The sequence below is a fragment of the Rhagoletis pomonella genome, unplaced genomic scaffold (genome assembly GCF_013731165.1).
Source record: "Rhagoletis pomonella isolate Grant_MI unplaced genomic scaffold, Rhpom_1.0 Rhpom_scaffold_00014, whole genome shotgun sequence".
Taxonomy (NCBI): Eukaryota; Metazoa; Arthropoda; class Insecta; order Diptera; family Tephritidae; genus Rhagoletis; species Rhagoletis pomonella.
Genome location: NW_023458568.1, coordinates 8,995,021 through 9,014,666, shown reverse-complemented (window position 1 = coordinate 9,014,666; position 19,646 = coordinate 8,995,021). Strand labels below are relative to the sequence as shown.

The following is a 19,646-nucleotide window of genomic DNA, read 5'->3' as shown; positions in this document are numbered from 1 at the left end:
TTTTTTTTTTTTTTTTTTGTTTATGTATGTTACCGCATAAGTTTGGACCACGTCAACCGATTTCGATAATTCTTTTTGCATCGGAAAGGTAGTGTCTCAGAGGTGGTCCCATACTAATCTGGTTAAGATCCGATCAGTGGATCGTGAGATATATATATATATATTTTTTTTTTATATGAGAGTTGAAGTCGGTTTTTTTTTGCTAAAAATTACTTGTTTCATATAAGTAGGTATTTAGTCTTAAAAATAGAGTATAACTTATAAATATTATTCATTAAGTATTTTTGGGCATAAACCAGCATTTACATTTCTCTATCGATTTCTTTTGATAAAAAAAATATTATAAAATAAAGTATGCAATGTGTGCCCTAGTGCGTCGCGCTGAGAAGCACTTTTCTATAATTGCACTGAGTGGAGCGCTTTTTTCATTTGTTTATGGTTAATGGTCGTATTACCACACAACAAGCATTGGGCATTATTAGCTTTTTTTAAAACCAAAAACTGTAATTGGCACTCATACTCAGACATTTTGGGCATTGTTACATATATACGTGGCAACCACGCGCTAAAATTACGAATAAAAATATTCAACGGCGAAGCATAGTGTTACTCTCATGAAATCTGAAAGCAGACTGAATTGAAATTCGCTGCGTCGTTTCTGTATACGTATAAGCGCTGCGACGCAGACGCTACTCGCGAGTAGCGTTTTGCCCAGCTATGGTCTAGAGTCTACATAACTCGAGACTGACTCCCTGTGAATGCCGTTCAGGGCCAGTCGGTAAGCTGTCGGGTCCAGAGGTTGCTTGATGAACCTCTGGACTTCGTCCGTCAGTTCATATAGATGCCTCCTGACGTGCCTAGGCGAGGGCTCCTATGCAAGCAGCTGTCTGTTTGGGGCTCCCGACCAGGAACTGCTTGCAGAGCATGATGTTGTGCTCCTTTACGGGGAGCATTTGCGACTCGCCGTGAAGATGGTGTTCGGGCGACATCAGGAGGCATCCTGTCGCTGTCCTGAGTGCGGTGTTCTGTGCAGTCTGTAGCTTCGTCCACTGCGTCCTACTAGTCCCCGGCCTATTGCCTTGTATGTTGCCAGCAACGTTTCTTTGTCTTTGTCCCAAGTACTGCCGGCTAGCGACTTGAGGACCTTGTTGCGGCTCTGTACTTTATTGATAATAGCGGTTGCGTGCGCAGAGAAGGAGAGCAGGCTGTCGAATGTTACTCCGAGTATTTTGGGGTTATTCACCGTCGGAATTGGTGTGTCATCGACGTGAATTCCCAGCGGTAGCCTGACCTCCTTCGACCAGGTTGTGAACAGGGTCGCAGAGGATTTCGTAGGGGAGAGGGCTAGACACTTTGCAGTGGAGAAGCGAGAAAGTTCGGAGAGATACCCGTTTACTTTCAAACACAGGTCATCAATTCCATTCCCAGTCGCCATGATCAAGCAATCGTCGGCATAAGAGACAATCGAGACTCCCTCTGGTGGTTGAGGGAGCTTTGAAATGTAAAAGTTAAACAGTAGCGGGGAAAGGACACCACCCTGTGGAACCCCCTGTTTTATTTTTCTCTGTTTACTCGTTTTGTCTCTAAACATTACCGACGAATGTCGACCAATCAGATAATTTGCCGACCACCGTTTGAGCCTCTGTGGGAGAGGAGGCCTCTATATCTTCTAGTAGCGTGGAATGGCAGACGGTGTCAAACGCCTTTGACAAGTCCAACGCTACTAGAATCGTTCTCTCACAGGGACGGTTTCGGTTCAGGCCACGAGTTATCTGAGTGTTTATGGCGTTAAGTGCTGTTGTTGTGCTGTGCACTATACGGAAACCCTGCTGATGCTTCGCTGGGGTCAAGTGGTTTGTGAAGTACGGGAGTAGCAAGGCCTAGAGTGTCTTCGCTACCGGGGAAAGGAGCGTTATCCTTTGTTGGCAGGTTTCCCGGTTTGAGCAGTGAGACCACTCTCCCCACCTTCCAGATGTCTGGGATGATGAGAGTGGCCATATGCAAGTTGAGGACCTCCGTTAGGTACGCTACCCCCACAGGACCCAAATTTTTCAGCATCAGCATGCATATTCCGTCGGGACCCATGGCTTTGGAGGCTTTCGCCTTCCCGATGGCCCCCTGAACTTCACCGCAAGTGAAAGCAAGGGGGGCACAGGCTGTTGGCAGTTGGCAGATGCCACCACCATTATCTCGCTCGCGATCTCGACGGTGAACGTTGTACCCGGCGCAATTCAACAAAGTTGAATTGCTGTGCAACTTCGTCTCTTGGACCGCAGCTATCAATATACCATGCCGACACATGAAGACGGCTCTGTAGCCCGTTACAGTTAAATTGAAGGAGCTTCATGTGGTTCGGGAGACGTGTCGTGATGTGTGTGCTCTTACCGCCGTTGCCTGTGTGCGCTGCTGTGATGGTTGCCGCCCTGTGGTGGTGGCGGGAGGCGTCGCAGTTGGGGTCTGCGACCGAGCAGCGTAACACGGGCCCTCGAAGTTCCCAGTCCAAACTCGCGTGGTACGCAGACCTGAGCATGCCCTAAAGTGGCACCAGCCAAGGCAGGTGTTGCACTTGACTGATGTCACATTACGGAATATCCTGGTCTGACATACCGTGCAGATTGTAGGGGGAACCAGTTGCTGGCGGCGGCGTGTGGGTGGTGGTGCGGTTGTGTGTGTTATGTGGTCTGTCGTGGTTGTGGTATGGTCTGTGGTGTTATTATGTTGTTGTGTTGTGGTGACTATGTGAGGCTGCTCGGGTGGACTTAGGTTGGCCGTGGAGGCTGCTCTGTTTGAGCAACAGGGGGCCACGTACGACGTGGTCCACTGTCGATGTGTCCGTAGTCCTGAGCAGACTCTAAGGGGAATCCACCCCCCGCAGGCATTACACTTGACAGAGGTGGAGTTGTGGTGTAGTCGTCTCCGGCATACACAGCAGGTGTAGATTTCTGGCCCTGGGTTTGACTCGATGTCAGACCTGAGTAGAAGAATACGTAGTGAATGTAGCCCTATGGATGAACAACTTCTGAGATACTTCGCCGACCTAAACGGGGTTAGATCGCCGAAACAACAGCCCTTGGTCGGGTAAAACCCGAGTCATTCCGGTACGTAGAACCGGCTGTCGTGGGAATGAGTCGGCAGCTAATCTACACTGACGGTTCCAAAGGGAATTACACTTCCTTCGCTGTCGTAAAAGAAAATGGTGTACCTATATCGTACGGACTTTTACTTCCATTTTGCTCAATTTTCGCCGCCGAAGCAACAGGAGTTCTCTATGCCATGTCCTGTTTTCAGGCCGTAAAAAACTATAATAACTCCAATCACATTATCAAAAGCATATGAAATATCCTGATTTCGCATCACAATAAAATCAGAATTATGTGGGTGCCAGGCCATTCATGCATTAACGGCAATTCATTCGCTGACATTACTGCCAAAGATATGAGCATTACTCCTACCATCACTTCAAATATCATCTGTAAAAGTGATATTTATAGATTTATAGAGCAGCAGAGCAAAGCAAACTATTATCTGACTGGACTCACTATCGTCATCACTACTCGAGAATTAATCCTAATCGCACTAAACCCAGCTACCTAGCATCGCTTCCATCTAACTATACTACTCCCTACACTCGCCTACGCATTGGACACAGTATAATAACGAATGCACACCTACTGCAAGGGAGACAACAGAGCCTGTGCCCTTTTTGTAATTCTCAAGTAAGCATAGTGCATTTATTAGCCTTTTGCCCTGGACTAGATTTACAAAGACACTACCATGTTAAAAACTATGATCCGCTATCACTATTAATTAATATTTCCAAAATCTATAAATTTCTGAAAGATTCCGATCTTCTCCGGCGTATTTGAACCAGCCAATCTTCACCAGCCAGCCGAAAGCTTCCGTTCCTAGCGCTGAGTTTCTTTTCAGTTTATTTAATAATTTTATTATATAAGCTTTCATAAAATAAAATAAAATAAAACAAAAATAAAAAATAAATAAATAAATAAATATTTCCTCTATGTAAAATTTTCTGCAATGGATACTATTGATATGCATACGCAAATAATAATTTTTTAACGCCTCTATTAAGACAAATGAAAGGGTTTCACAGTTTTCATTTAGTAAAATTTTGTCTGCAAAATTAATAAAATTTAAAATAGGTTTGTTCGTCGAGCAAAAAATGTGTACGAATTTGTACGAATTATCACGATTTTTGCCCAAATCGCGTTCGTGCAAACCAAAAATTATTCAACACTCAATAATTGGGAGAGAAAAGTGACAGTTCTCCTGAGAGAAGTTACGAATTCTTGCTGGAAAAATTTTACCCAGCAGGAATTTGCAATCACGAAAAACATATGATTGATGCACATCGTTGCATTTTGGTCTACAATAATTTGAATAAATTAGTTCGTTAAATTTAAAAATTTATAATATTTTTTGACTTTGAATTTCACAAAACGAAGCCTTTAACAAATTTTACCTTTAGAGATTTCAAGAATGTAAACACATCTGCATTATATGGCGAAAGTGTCTCACTTAACTGGAACTGCTGCTGGTACTTTGCAAATGTTGACGACAAATTAGCCTATTTTACAACGCTAGTACAATACTTATTTGATAAATATGTCCCTATTCGCAGTATTAAAACAATTGATCATAAAAAGCCTTGGTTCACTAAAGCCATTTTAGTCCTTATCAAAGAGCGATGTAGGGCTTATAGATCCTGGAAGCGTAATCCCACCAATGAACGCTGGAGCACATATAAAAACTTGCGAAACAAAGTAACATCTGCTTTGCGTAATAGTAAAAAAGCCTATCTCGATGCAAAATTTAATTCCAACATGCCTTCCAAGGTGTTGTGGAAAAATCTGAAGTCACTGGGTGTCTGCGCCAAGGATGTGAAAACCTGTATAATAGATGCTGATTTAATGAACTCATACTTCGTTGGCGTTAATTCACATCCGAATGCACCACCTTTCAGCATTAATGAAAAACTAGTTTGTAATCCTGCTTTCGAGTTTGTATTCGATGCAGCCACTGAAGACGATATTGCAAAGTGCATTCTTGCAATAAAATCGAACGCCATTGGTGTGGATGGTCTTAGCCTGCGTTTTTTAAAACTTATCCTCCCGTACGTGCTTCCTACACTTACACACATTTTTAACTTTGCCTTAGCTTCCTCTACCTTTCCAAAGCAATGGAAGATTGCTAACGTGATTCCGGTCCCAAAAAGCAACTCTTGTAACTCTCCCCAAAACTTTAGACCCATCAGTATTTTACCAATGTTGGCGAAAGTTTTCGAAAAGTTTATTTCCGCTCAGATAGTGTCACATATGAACAAATTTAATTTATTGAGCGAACTCCAGTCTGGGTTTAGATCCAACCATAGTTGTTCCACAGCCGTGTTAAAGATTATGGACGACATCCGCCCCGCTTTCGACAGTAAGCTGCTCACAATTTTAGTACTCTTAGATTTTTCCAAAGCTTTTGACATGGTAAACCATGATATTCTTCTTTTGAAATTGAAAAATTATTTCGGGTTCAACCCCAGTGCACTTAAGCTTATAAAAGACTACCTCTCGAACAGGTCACAGCAAGTCCAGTGTGGAGATATCTTCTCACATCGCCGAGAAATTACCTGTGGGGTACCTCAAGGCTCCATTTTGGGCCCCATACTTTTCAGTATTTTTATAAATGACATTGTTCAATGCTGCCAAAACTCTTCCATTCACCTATATGCTGATGATACGCAGATGTACCTTTCACGTCCCATAGGTCTTGCCGAAGACTTGGTGGCCAGATTAAATGAGGACCTGAAAAGAATTGAAGTCTGGGCCACCATGAATGGCCTCTCTTTAAATGCCACCAAAACGCAGGTACTTCCGATTTCGTGCGTTCCTTTTGATCTCAGTAGCATATCACCAATTATTTTGAACGAGATGGAACTAAAATTTGAATATGCTGTAACTAATCTTGGTATTAAAATGAATTCCCGCTTAACTTGCACGGCTCACATACGTTATAGTATATCAAAAATATATTTTATATTAAGAAATCTATGGCATATATGTATTGTCTGCCGATTAACACAAAACTCAAACTAGTTAAGTCCCTCATCGTTCCCCATATTTCCTATTTTGAACTGGTCTATGGCAATCTAAGCTACGATTCTAAGAATAAATTAAATCTAGTTTTAAATAACGTGGCTAGGTTCATTTATTCCAAAAGGAAGTTTGACCACATATCATTGTATACTAAAAATATTCTTGGGCTCACCCTTGATAATTACCTCAAAGTCCGCAATTTGGTGTATCTATTCAAATTAATTAGAAACCGTCAACCTGGTTATCTTTTCCGGAAATTAGTTTTTGTGAAATCATCTCGTACACACAATATTGTTGTCCCAAAGTACAAAACTTTAACGGCGTCTAGATTGTTTTTTGTTAGTGCTATAAGAATTTGGAACTCACTACCAATTTCAATTAAATGCATAACATCGATTGGTTGCTTCAAAATGGCAGTTACAAACCTATATGTGTAATATCCTCCCTCTATTCCCCTCATCTATGTTTATCTATGTTTACTATCCTATTACCCCATCAACTAATTTGTTATTTTACTTTCTTACCCTATAATTTTTGTATTTTATACTTATTTTAGTACTTGTAAGATTAAGTTAAAAGTTTTGAAATTTATATATTAATTTGCGTACAACGAAAAGACCCTGCGTCTTACTGTACCTATGAGATGTTATAATAATAATAATAATAAAATAAATAAAAATAAAATAAAATAAAATAATCACGAGCGATTTTTTTATGAAAAAAGGAAGTAAATAATTGTTGATATAATTAATTTGGTTAACTCCAATGATTTGAACTTAACTCGGCTGAAAAATATTGTAATCGCAATCGGAATGCAATTGCAACCAGAGTCGATTTAAGAAACCCGACAGCTAGTACGATGAAGAAATTGAAATGTATTTTAAAGAAAGCCAGAACAACAAGAAATATACATGTATAACCTGTTTTTGGCCATCCGAAAGAATTTTAAAAATTATATAAATTTGTTTATGTGTGAAATGCAACCGTGGACACCAACTGTCAGGGAAACTTGCAAATTCCTGCAAATTTGCGATCGTGCAGGAATTTGCAAGTTCCCCAACATGAGAGAGAATTTGAGAAAATTTTTTCTTTCTCTCTGATATTTTGTGTGTTGGATAATTCTTGCTGGATTTTCGACGAACAAATCTAATATTAACATATGTTTTAGCGTTGTCACGTACTCAATAGGTCATCACAAAAATAATAGCAATTGCCACCGTTGGAGCTTTCAAATTGCCCTCTGCATACCCAAACGTCACAATTGATTATAAACATGACAAGCCAGTAACAAAATTCAGAGAACAAGGCACTTTACTATCCCAAAGAGATAAACTTACTAAGTTTTGCGTGAACAGGAATTAGCAAACATTAGCAAGCTTCACTGCCAGCTGGGTTGCATAATAAATTTTTTAAATTATTTCAGGTGGAAACCAAACCAGGACCTCTACTATATTTCTTCTTATTGTGACTTTCTTCAAAAAACGCTTCAATTTCATTGTAGAAGTCACTGTCGGATTTCCTAAATCGACAGTGGTGCCGAGTGCGTTCCGATTACGGACACAGCTTTTTCAGCCGAGTACCTTTCAAATGTTTGGACTTAATTAAATTAATTGAATAAACGAATATTTACATACTTTCATAGGTAAAACGCAACAAGATTGTTAATTTTTAAATATAATGAACTCGTTGATTCAAATTAATGTTGACAAAAATGCAACCGTGTGCCACAATCCTGCTTGCAAACTCTTACTGGCAAAAATTTTCCCAGCACGAATTTGCAACTTCGCCTCCAAATGAAATGTCAAAATTGTGCTCTCTCCTTGCAAGTTTTACTGGGTTTTTGGCTAAACGAACACGATTTGGTAACAATTGGTACCAACTTGTACAAATTTTTTGCATAGCGAACACTCCTAATAGTTACAGCGGTGAGTTTTGTCATTGCACGCGAATAGGGCTGTAAATCTGACTATTTCGGGCAGTAGAGAGCCACTCTCAACGAGTGTTGCTCTTGTTGTTGTTGTTGTAACAGCATACAAATTCCCTAAAGAGATTTTGGGGAGTGTCGTGGGAACGCCGAGTGTTGCTCTCTCATTTTTTGCTGTAAATTTCGAGCTAGGTCGGTGTTATGCAGACAAACTTTTGTTTGCCAAATTAAATGGTGGCTGCTTAGTTTGCTCGGGGTTGCACGTTCATTATAGTTTTCATGGATATTGCCAACACGAAATGAGAATTTCAGATGTACATAACGTGCACAATTAATATAATTTTGGAGTCACCGACGAACACTCATCGTGAACGGTCGCTATCTATTTCGCTGTGCTTATTGTGCCTACCAACTACATACATACTTGTGTGTTGTTTTTCTTTACGCTCATTAAGTTATTTCTTTTCTTTTGTGCGCTACTTTTTGTTGCTACTTTGATAGACTAACCTAACTTAAATTCGCGTTTCTAACCACGTGTTTTTCGCTATGCCCCCTGGGGCCACCAATTTTGGGGATAATAGGTACGCCCTATTATCTCCAGAGCTGAAAACTAAACGCAAAAAACCAAATTCTATTCCACTGGACCATTTTCCGGATTTACCGATTGCCAAAAAGGACGATCCAAAATATTTGATAATGTCATCGCTGGATGAGAAGAAGCCTCTTGCGTCCCTTTCGTGTTTTGCTGTATACAAAGGAATTCAAGCTATAAGTAAGGCGGTAAATAATATTTCTGAGCTCCGCGACGGCAGTCTTCTGTTACTGGTGAATAACCCAAAAACTGCGGAAAAATTTCTGTCTGCCAAACTGCTACCCGGATCCGGCCCAATCAATGTCAAGCTTCACAGTTTTCTAAATTCGGTTAAAGGGACCATTTATGCTCCTTTTCTCTGCCAACTATCCGACGAAGAAATTGTTGAAGGTCTTAAGGATCAAGGGGTTTCCTCTGTATTTAAGTTCACACGAATTGTTGATGGCTGTCGTAAGCCTTCGGGAGCTATATTACTAACTTTTGATAAGTATAATCTACCTGAAGGAATTGAAGTCGCCTGGAGAATATTAGATGTCCGTCCGTATTTTCCTAATCCTATGCGGTGTAAGCTTTGTCAAATCCTAGGACACACTGCCAAACATTGCCGTAATTCTCCTGCCTGTGCCACATGCAATCTTCCTCCTGATCACACCTCCCCAACAGACTGCTCAAGAATATTCTGTGACAACTGTTCAGGTAATCACCCTTCGTCCTCCAACGTTTGCCCCAAATTTCAGCAGTCTAAGGAAATCCTGAAAATCAAAACTATATCTAAATGCAGTATGCGTGATGCCGTTAACAAATATAAAAATCAGCTCCCCTCCACTCCTAATCCTAATTCGTTTGCTAACATAGCAAAAATGCCTAACCGCAATATTAATGAAACCTCCAGCATAAACCTAACCAACAATTCATCTTCAAATATTAATTTAATAACACCTACCAAATCAACTGATACCACGAAAATAACAACTTCCCTTACTCCATCTACTCCTTCAAATTTCTCCTCCCCCTCTCCTATCTTCTCCCCTCTGTCTAGTTCTTCCCCACCCGAAAATCTTTCCCTCTCATTAAATACTAACCTTAACCTTCCCTCGATTTCGCAAGTTTCTCCTCTTTCAGATGCTCATAGTTCACCTACATCATTATTTACAAATCAGTAAAATATTCATATCCTAATACATAGTAATGTTAACTAGTACATACATATCTACATATATATTTTTTCTTTTACATGCACTCCAATTATTTTGATATCTCGTATGATCTCTTTTCTTCAGTGGAATATTAACGGTTATTTTAATAATTATGTTAATCTTGAGTTGTTAATAAAAACCCTTAACCCATCTGTGGTGCTTTTAAATGAAACTCACTTAGCCAGTGGCGTGTCAGCACATACCCCTAGAGCCTACATAGGTTATTTCTATAATCTCCCTCACAATGCTATTTCCAAATAAGGTATTGCTATCCTTGTGAAGAGAAACCTCCCCCACATTCCCATTCCCCTCCCCCTTTCCATTATTGCCTCGCTAGCAATAGAAATTCAAACCCCAAATAAAATTTCAATAGCCTGTGCTTACTGTCCTCCTAACCAATTTTTCACAACTACAGACTTTACTAATCTTTTTCCACCAGGCCCTCACCCCTTTATTTTGGCTGGCGACTTCAACGCTTGGAGTCCACTTTGGGGTTCTGTTTCGGCGAATGCCAGAGGACATGCCATTGAAGACGCCATTTTAATCTCCAACAGTGTTATTTTAAATGATGGATCCCCTACCCACTTCTCCACCCATAATACCTTGACCCATATTGATCTTACCCTCTGCTCTGCATCCCTGTTACCCTCTGCTCTGCATCCCTGTCCCCTGTCCTATTTTTTTCACTATCCCTTCCCGTCCTTTAAATTTTTTCAAACCTAGGGTCTACTTCAAAACTGACTTAGCTGACTGGGCAAAATTTGAAGACGCCTGCGAAACATTTTCTTGCTACTTTCCTGTTTCGTCTAACATCAATCAGGAAACATCCTGCATTCAAAAAATCATTCGCTCTGCAGCCAACAAAGCCATCCCACTTACACCAACTAGACCAATCCGACCAAGTCCGTTATGGTGGAGCAGCGAACTTTCAAAATTAAGAGAGGGCAAACAACATGCGTGGCGTCAGTTCAAGCGCAATTATACCTCCACAAACCTCATTCTGTACAAGAAAGCCAATGCCCTTTTTCGCCGTAGTGCTAAAGCTGCCAAGGTCGCATGCTTCAAAAAATTTACCAGCACCATTACTGCCTCTTCTAGTACTAAAAAAGTTTGGGCTGACATAAGAAAGCTTACAGGACTACCCTCGCATTCCCCTCTCTCCTTCCTAAAATCCCCGAATGGCAATCTACTATATCCTCGTGATATAGCTCTAGAATTGGCCTCTCATTTTTCCAACTCCTCTTCTGATTCCAATTTTCCTCCTGAATTTACAGCTAGTAAGCTTGCCACACTCCGCACTCCTCGCCCATCCCCTAATGGACTGACGTCGTCGGCTAGACTATTGGATGCTGATCTTACCTTGCTGGAACTACGATCTGCCCTTTCGGCGGTTAAAGGTAGAACCCCGGGTTTTGCTAAAATTTCATACCCCATTATAAATCATCTTCCTATGCCCTTTATTTCTCGCCTTCTCAGACATTATAATAACATATTTAAAACAGGCCACTATCCCCATCTTTGGAAAACTAGTTCAGTCATTCCCATTTTAAAAGTTGGCAAACCCTCGTCTGAAGTTAACAGTTATCGTCCCATATCTCTGCTCCCTTGCTTGGGAAAACTGTTAGAGAAAATTATTGCTACCAGACTTTCATGGTTTGTAAACTCAAACAAATTCATTCATCACAACCAGGTTGCTTTTAAGAAAGGTCAGGGTACGCTTGATGCCCTCTTACATCTTGACCACGTTATTTCTGATGTCCTTTCCTGTAGGAATCATATATCTTTGCTATCACTGGATTTTTTAAAAGCTTTCGATCGCATTGGAATCCATGTAGTTTTAAGACAACTAGATAAATGGAAGGTTGGGCCGAGAATCTACAATTTTATAAAATCCTTCCTGTCCAATCGTAAGGTTAGTGTTCTAATTTCCAACATCCGTTCTCCTATCTTATCCCTTGATAACGGCACACCGCAGGGTTCTCCCCTTTCTGTTATTCTTTTCAAAATAGCTTTCGATGAACTCAGTGTAATTTTCTCGGATTTTCCGACGGTTTCCCATCAAATATATGCTGATGACGTATTATTATTTTCTAAAAGCTCTGACTTGCACACAGTAATGTCTACTTTTTCAAATATCCTATCTCGAATTTCCCATTGGTCCCTTTTTTCAGGCGCTTCTATTTCTTCTAGTAAATCTAAATTACTCCATATTTGTAAGAAACGTAGTTGTTCTATTCCTTTGTTAAATTTTAATGGTGTAAACATTATTTGTGAAGATTCACTTAAGTTTTTAGGTTTAGTATTAGATTCTAAGTATTCTTTCAAAGAACACTGTAAATACGTAAGACAAAAGCTATATGTAAGTTAAATATTCTTAAATATCTATCTTGTAAACGCTCCTTCATCGGCTCGGACTTACTGATCAATGTCACTAAGGCTCTCATCTCTTCTATTGTCAACTATGGTTTGGAAATATATGGGCTGCATGCTAAAAACCACCTCAAGATGTTGGCTGCACCTTACCACACTGCAGTCCGCCGTTCTATACGTGCATTTCCTACGTCGCCCATCAAAAACATTCTGGCAGAAGCAGGTCTACCTTGCCTTTTCGACAACATGGAAGACAGTATAAGAAAACTTTATCCCAAGCTCATGCTCACATCCAACATCTTTCTGAGAAAGGATTTTCATTCGGCAACATCACGCACTCGAACACCTAACTGCCATCCCTAAATTGGCGCGTCAAGCGCCAAGCAACTGTCAAAAATCCTCATGCCCATACAATTTGTATGAAGCATCCCACAATAACGCGGCGCTAACGCCGAGCAAATGGAATTTTCATTTTTGACAGGGCGTTACGTGCTGAAGTTGGATGCAGAAGACGAAGAGAAAGAGAACGGACAAAGAAGTGAAAAAGGAAACGAGAATAAAAACGAGAGGACATGAGAAAACGTCAAAATTGACGACGCGTTGATTTGGGTATAGCGCCCGATGACACTCTGTGACAATGGATAACGCAACGCTTAGCGCTCCAATTTAGGGACGGCAGTAAAATATCTTCAGCTATCTACATGTGTTCTATCTACGCAAAAGAGAATTGCTTGCCGGCCAAATTATCGCTACCAAGATACAATCTTCGTCCTCCTTGGTTGCTAAATAAATCTTCTTTGATAAACGATTTAAGCTATTTCCAAAAGTCCAACACCACATCTGCTGAATACAATGCTTGTTTTTTGGATATATCAGCTCGTTCTAAAGCTACTGGTTGGCAACTGCTATTCACTGATGGCTCCAAGGCAGATTACACTTCATTTGCCGTTGTTAAAGAAAATGGTGAAAATATATCTTATGGTTTACTTTTTCCTTTTTGTTCTATTTTTACTGCTGAAGCTACTGCCATTCTCCACGCCGTGCAATATGCTACAAAAGCTTATGGCAAATTCATCATATGCTCGGACAGTCTATCTTGCTTCCAAGCTGTTAAAAACCTGAATAATCACAACTACATAATTGGGTGCATAAGAAATATCATGATTATCCACCCTCTCAAAATTAGGCTCATGTGGGTGCCTGGGCATACTGGCATCAGCGGCAACATTTTTGCAGACAAAGCGGCAAAAGATATGAGCTTCACTCCTGTTACGACTTCTAGTCTATTTTGTAAAAATGATATCCATCGATTTATTGTGCAGCAGAGACAGGACAAGATACTTTCTGAGTGGGGGAATTACATGCATCATTATGCTAGAATCAACCCTAGCCACACCAAACCTTGCTACCCATCATCTATTCCGTCCAACTACATCACGCCTTATACGAGACTCCGTATCGGTCACAGTATCATTACGAATGCTCATCTGCTGCAAGGAACACAACCCAATTTATGCCCATTTTGCGACGCCCCAGTCAGTGTGCTACACCTATTAGTTTTGTCCTGAATTGGAAGTTCATAGACGGCGAAATTTTAACCATACTGATCCCTTACAGTTACTAATGAATCCTTCCCATGGTAACGTCTCTAAGATATATAAATTCCTTAAGGACTCAGATCTTCTCCGTCGTATATAATCAGTCAAGTCCTCACTGGCCAGCCGAAAGCCTATGTAGCTAGTGCTGCGTTCTTTAGTTTGTATAATAATATTGTATTTTATTATATAAGCTTTGTTAAAATAAAAATAAATAAATAAATAAATATAATTTTGGGAAAATTTTAGTAGACGGACGGCAAATTTTAGAAAAAGGGGGTATGAGGGGGGGTAGAATAGGACCCCCTGATTTCAAAACTACCCCCCTTTTTTCTAGCAACCCTATAGTTCTTATATAATTTATTGTTAAAGTTTTCATATAAACGATGAATAAGATAGCAAAATAACATACAACTTAGTGCTACCAGACTGGAATTTTGAATAATAAAAGCGTTTTTTTAATTTCGAATTTTTACTTAGTAGAATTATTATTTCTGTGTTGCCGAAGAAGGGGGGGACTGAACACATTTTGCAGAGAACACCTTTCTGCGTAGGCGGCCTTCGGCCGCATTTAGGGATTATAACTCTCAGGCAGTAGAATTCTCCTTTCTGTTTTGCGAAGAAAAGGAGCTGAACACCTTTTGCAGAGAACACCTTTCTGCGTAGGCGGCCTTCGGCCGCACTTAGGGATTATAACCTTCAGGCAATAGAATTCTCCTTTCTGTTTTGCGAAGAAAAGGAGCTGAACATTTTCTTAGTATTGATTTCCCCTGTATTCCTTTTTAATCATTGCCTTCTTTGTATGTATTGTTTTGTACAATATGGCAACACATGTTATGTGTCAGTTTGCAACCATGTGTTATTGTAAATATGCGTGAAATTCAATAAGTCGATAAAAGTTTAATTAAAGTGATTTTTATACAAGATAAAATAAAAGAAAATTGTGTAAAGTATTAAGTACAGTGTTATGTGCATTTATATATATAAAAGTATGCACAAATGCTTTTTTGTTAAGGAAACCAAGTGGAACGACTTAAGAAATTTTAACAACAAATAACTTATAAACATTATTTATAATTTTTAGTTATACATGTTTTAGAGGATACCTCCCTTAACATCCTGACCAAGTTTCATTTGTTAATTCCACCTGGTTTTCTTAAAACACAAGGTGCGGCTGACTACTAAAGCCCACCCATAATTTTTTTTGATATCTTATAGGCAATTAACTGTGCCCTAATCTTTGAGAAGCTCCTACAGCATAAATACAGTTCTCTGGCTTTTGGTATCACGTCAATTTTTGTGTAAAGCAACAATTTTTTTAAATTTTTGTATATGACACCAAATTTGCTGCAGTTTGACCAAACAAATTTAGTTTGGTCTGAGAGTCGCCAAACTCGCTCTCCCCGAGTTTGCTGCAACAATTGCACGGTTTGCCAAACAAAATTTCTGCATAACACACACCTTAGGGAACTCGCTTTGGACTAAATCTGCCTACTTCCGACCTTTTCTATTTCTAGGATATAAGGAACGCAACTATTGTGAAATAGCGACACACAAGTTTGTTAAATTTACAAATTGTAACAAATTCCTTAAAACCTATACGACTTCGCGCTTTGAAACTTCATACAGACAACTATTAGACCCCCCTCTACCTCCCATAGTTTCCTTAATTCCGGATTCTGGGGTTACCAATCTATAGCCCACCCCAAACAAAAACGCGTTTTATTAAAGGTTAGTTTTTGAATTTGCCATAATTGTCGATTGAGCCGGGGACAGCCCAACAAATTTTATAATATTCACCTTCCGCTGCTCCAATTTAAATTTTTTATTAATGTCGACATCATCCAGATTATTTTCTCTCAACTCTCGCACTTTTTTTAAAGACTCTGCTGAAGCAAGTATGCAATCACGAATTTTTTTTTCTCGACGTTTATGTATGTCTTGCAACTGGGTATACAAGTTATAACAGACCTTTTCACAATTCACCTGTCCTTTAAAAGACTCAGTCGGAAGAGAACTGTTTAGCATATAAATAATGTTATCATCGAGGGCACGCATCTTCTTTATAGATTCCTAAAAATATAAAATTTAGAAAATATATTTCAGTGCTTAGGAAACGTACCTGGAACTCTAAAAAGTCGTCACAAGGGCCAGCTGAAGACATTTGTACTAAAATGATCCATAAAATATTTAACAACAAACCTGAAGCCAAACACATTTAGGGTGGGACACGAATTTCGATACGATACGATACCGTATCGATACTTTTGGCATTTAATGCCGATATTTTGTACTCGATAGTTTTAAAACGTTATTTTTTGGAATCGAGTACCAGAGCCCTAGTATCGTATCGAATGTCATAAACTCACATTACAAGGATAATGCTATTAACAATTCGTCCCGATACAAATATATATAGTTAGGATTGCATGTGGTGGAATTTGACCCCGCAACCTCGGTGTTTTAAGTGAACACATCAATCTCTACGTGCCGTTACACTATGGCTGCGTTTCTTTATACATTCCGGATAATCCCATTTCACAGCCGGAATAAACAGAATGCGTTTGAAATATACGTCAACATATCATCAGGAACGTTCTAAAGAATAAATACACAAAAAAGTTTATTCCAAACGTTCAGAATGAATAAAGAAATGCAGCCAATATGTTAGTGGTTGACCGAGATTCTCCTCCGATTTGTCGCGCGCGCCTTAATGTTGTGGCACAAAAGGGGGTCCCTACAGTTTTATGTCGACTCTGAACGGCGAATTTGTTTTAATGGGAAGCTGTTTTTCATTTTCAAGCTTTACGCACTGCTAACCATTACCCCACAGCGGCCTATATACGAGACCTATAATTAGATACATTTTTTGGTTTTTGGTATCGATATATGGAATATCGAGTCTTTTTATTCCGATATTAATGGGTACCCGATATTATGGAAATGATTCTTTAAATAAGTACCATATCAATACTTTCTGTTCGATACGTGTCCCTAAACACATTAAGGGCCGGTTACTCAATGTCTGGTTACCACTAATCGGCGGTTAAACATCGTTATCGACGACTTCTACTCCATGCATATAACAGGGAGTCGGCAACGTCGATAACTATGTTTATCCGGAGACTAGTGTTAACCAGACTTTGAGTAACCGGCTCTTAGAAATGAGACGATTAGTCGGTGTTAAGGGCCATTCACATACAACTTTCCTCGCTTTGCATGACAGTTCAAACTTTGACAACAAAGCGCGAAACGCAGAAGGTATGCTACAATAAACGCTTTGACAGCTTTTGCGTTCTCCTTTTCCTCCATATTTTTGTATCTGTAAAATAGATAACATATAATAATATGCATTAATAATAGCAATACAAATTCCTATTTACCCTATTTTTGTCATTGAATGCAAATGCAAGCGCACGAGAAGAGATACGTGTAGACAGCTGATTGCCAAAGCGGGCAAAAGTTGAGAAATGCCCAAGATTTTGCTTCGTTTTGCTTTGCTTTGTTTCAAACGTTTTTTATGCGAGCATACTCATGCATATGCCTACATCGATCTTATGGCTGAATTTTTTTATTCATTCTGAACGTTTGGAATAAACTTTTTTGTTTACTTATTCTTTAGAACGTTCCTGATGATATGTTAACGTATATTTCAAACGTATTCTGTTTATTCCGGCTGTGAAATGGGATTATCCGGAATGTATAAAGAAACGCAGCCTATATGTCAAAGCAAAGAACTATCAAGCAAGCGAAAAAGTTGTATGTGAATCAGCCTTTAGGGTTCGAACGATACTATCGATATTGAGTAAATATCAATACTGATGGTATAAAAATGAGTACTTTAATACTCGATACCTTATTTAGCGATTTTACTCGATACTTTCCAAAGTACTCGTAGTATCGAATACTTTTAAAAAAACATACTTTTTAAATTTTGTCTTCCATTGGCAACCCAATTTTCTTATATGGATTACTATCATTCAATTTTGTCCATCAGTTCAAATAAACTGATATTTCGTGTAGTCTGTTACATAACATAAACCAAATAAGTTAAAGTTTAATGGCCTTGTTCATAAAAAATAAAGTAGGCTTCAAGAGCTTAAATAAAATGACACTTTCATACATTTTATACAGTTTAAAAACCTTTTTTATTTTTTATGAATAAATTCGTGAAAGTAAATATGTGTGTATTTATGTATGTATATTTATCGTTTAAATTACTTCTAACGTGGAAGTAAGTTATGCAATGAAATAAAAATCAAATCGTCGCTCGAATAAAGACACAGTGTAAATGCCACATACACTATTATTCGATAATTGCACCATTGGATAGACAATCCTTTTATCTATTAGAAAAATCTTTAGTTTTCATAAATATCTCTTTGGCTCACTAATTTATTCCCGAAAAACGAAATTGTATTTGTACGGTTTGTAATGGTTTATCCAATTCGTTTTTCTCAAAACTATACTTTTCATGTTACACTATTTCATTATTCCAGCGACGATATGTACACGTCATTTTGCAAATGCTTCTAGATATTCTTCTCTATAGCTACATTCCACAATACTCACTTCTTCACTTCGCATAACTTCCTTAAACTCCCACTTGATGCGAGAAACTGCCATGTTTGCCATGCTGATCTTTATACGTATCCAGGTACTCACTCAAAAGTACGTATGAAGCAGAGAAATTATATTGCTAAGTAGTTTTATTTCAATATTCTGGAACAAATGCTAATTCATTCAGATTCTTTTATAATTTAGGGTAACTTCGACCTTCGAATAATTTCCTTTTAATTGTACGAAGACAAACTGTCAAATTAAAATCTTTAATCGATATACTAATATTTATAAAAGGTTATCGGTCTCCGCTTAAAACAATTCTCACGTAAGTTCTCCAAATAGATGTGTTCAAGTACGTAGGGCCTGTGCCAATCGGTAACTTTTTTCTCCGTGGTGAGACGGGGTGGAAAAATTTGCTATGGTGTACAAATAAATTGAATTTTGCTGTGCCAAATGCAGAGTAAAATTTTGACAGTTGAAAAACCAAACAAACGCTCGTGGGAAAGCTTTATTTTTGTGTGTTGCTGAAATTTTTAAAATTTATATTTATTTTATAATTTCAGCTTTCATTTTCATGTTCACTCCTTATTACCGCCAAGCAATATTATGTGTATACGGGGTTATAAGCTGTCAAATTTTTACCTAGCCCCATGAGCTAGGTAAAATTTTGACGTTCGTATTCTCCACGAGAAGTGTCAAATTTTTACTTTGATCCGTCAAAATTTTCTATTTTCTATCAATTGGCACAGGGCCCCAGGTGGTAAATCATTATGCAATATTACAAGCTGTTATCGGCTGGCAGTTTCTCGGGAATGAATTCAGGCGAGTGCCAGAGCTGTAAAATTATTGAATCAACATAGTCTGCATTCACTCGGCATTCCTTTCAAAATGTTGATTGTTGGTTTGTATAAATAAAAACTTCTTAAAATATTTGAAAACAAACAAACTATGTTTTGTTATTGAATGGTAGATTGCCATTCAGTATAGAATGTGAATGTTCAGCAGCATTCGCACTCACACATGATTGTATATTTAGAATGAATGCACACTTTTTTTACCATTCAGTACCAATAGCTTGATCCCAGGGTTGTTTAAACTCTCAGCCTTTATTCCAGATAAATTAAGATAAACTTTATAAAAATGCTTTAGGTTTTCTTTCTTGCTTCACGAGGTTCAGCAGTTCGGAAAAGAGTGAAGTTGGTTGCCTTTCGCCAATACCAACTTCACACTTTTCTACAGTACAGGGTTGCTTTATTTGGTACTGTTTACAACTCGGCCCACCTGACTATGACCGACCTCGGT

The 19,646-nt window shown here is 38.9% G+C and overlaps 1 protein-coding gene across 1 annotated transcript in view; it reads right to left on the bottom strand.

The window, feature by feature from the left end:
* Nucleotides 1-16,025, bottom strand: part of LOC118749208 (coiled-coil domain-containing protein 58) — a gene marked incomplete at its 3' end in the record, with an annotated part of 43,540 nt that extends 27,515 nt beyond the window's left edge. Inside the window, 2 exon segments of the mRNA XM_036483993.1 lie at nucleotides 15,582-15,854; nucleotides 15,904-16,025. Coding sequence (XP_036339886.1) covers nucleotides 15,582-15,854; nucleotides 15,904-15,999 — 369 coding nt within the window.
* Nucleotides 16,026-19,646: the final 3,621 nt, after the last annotated feature.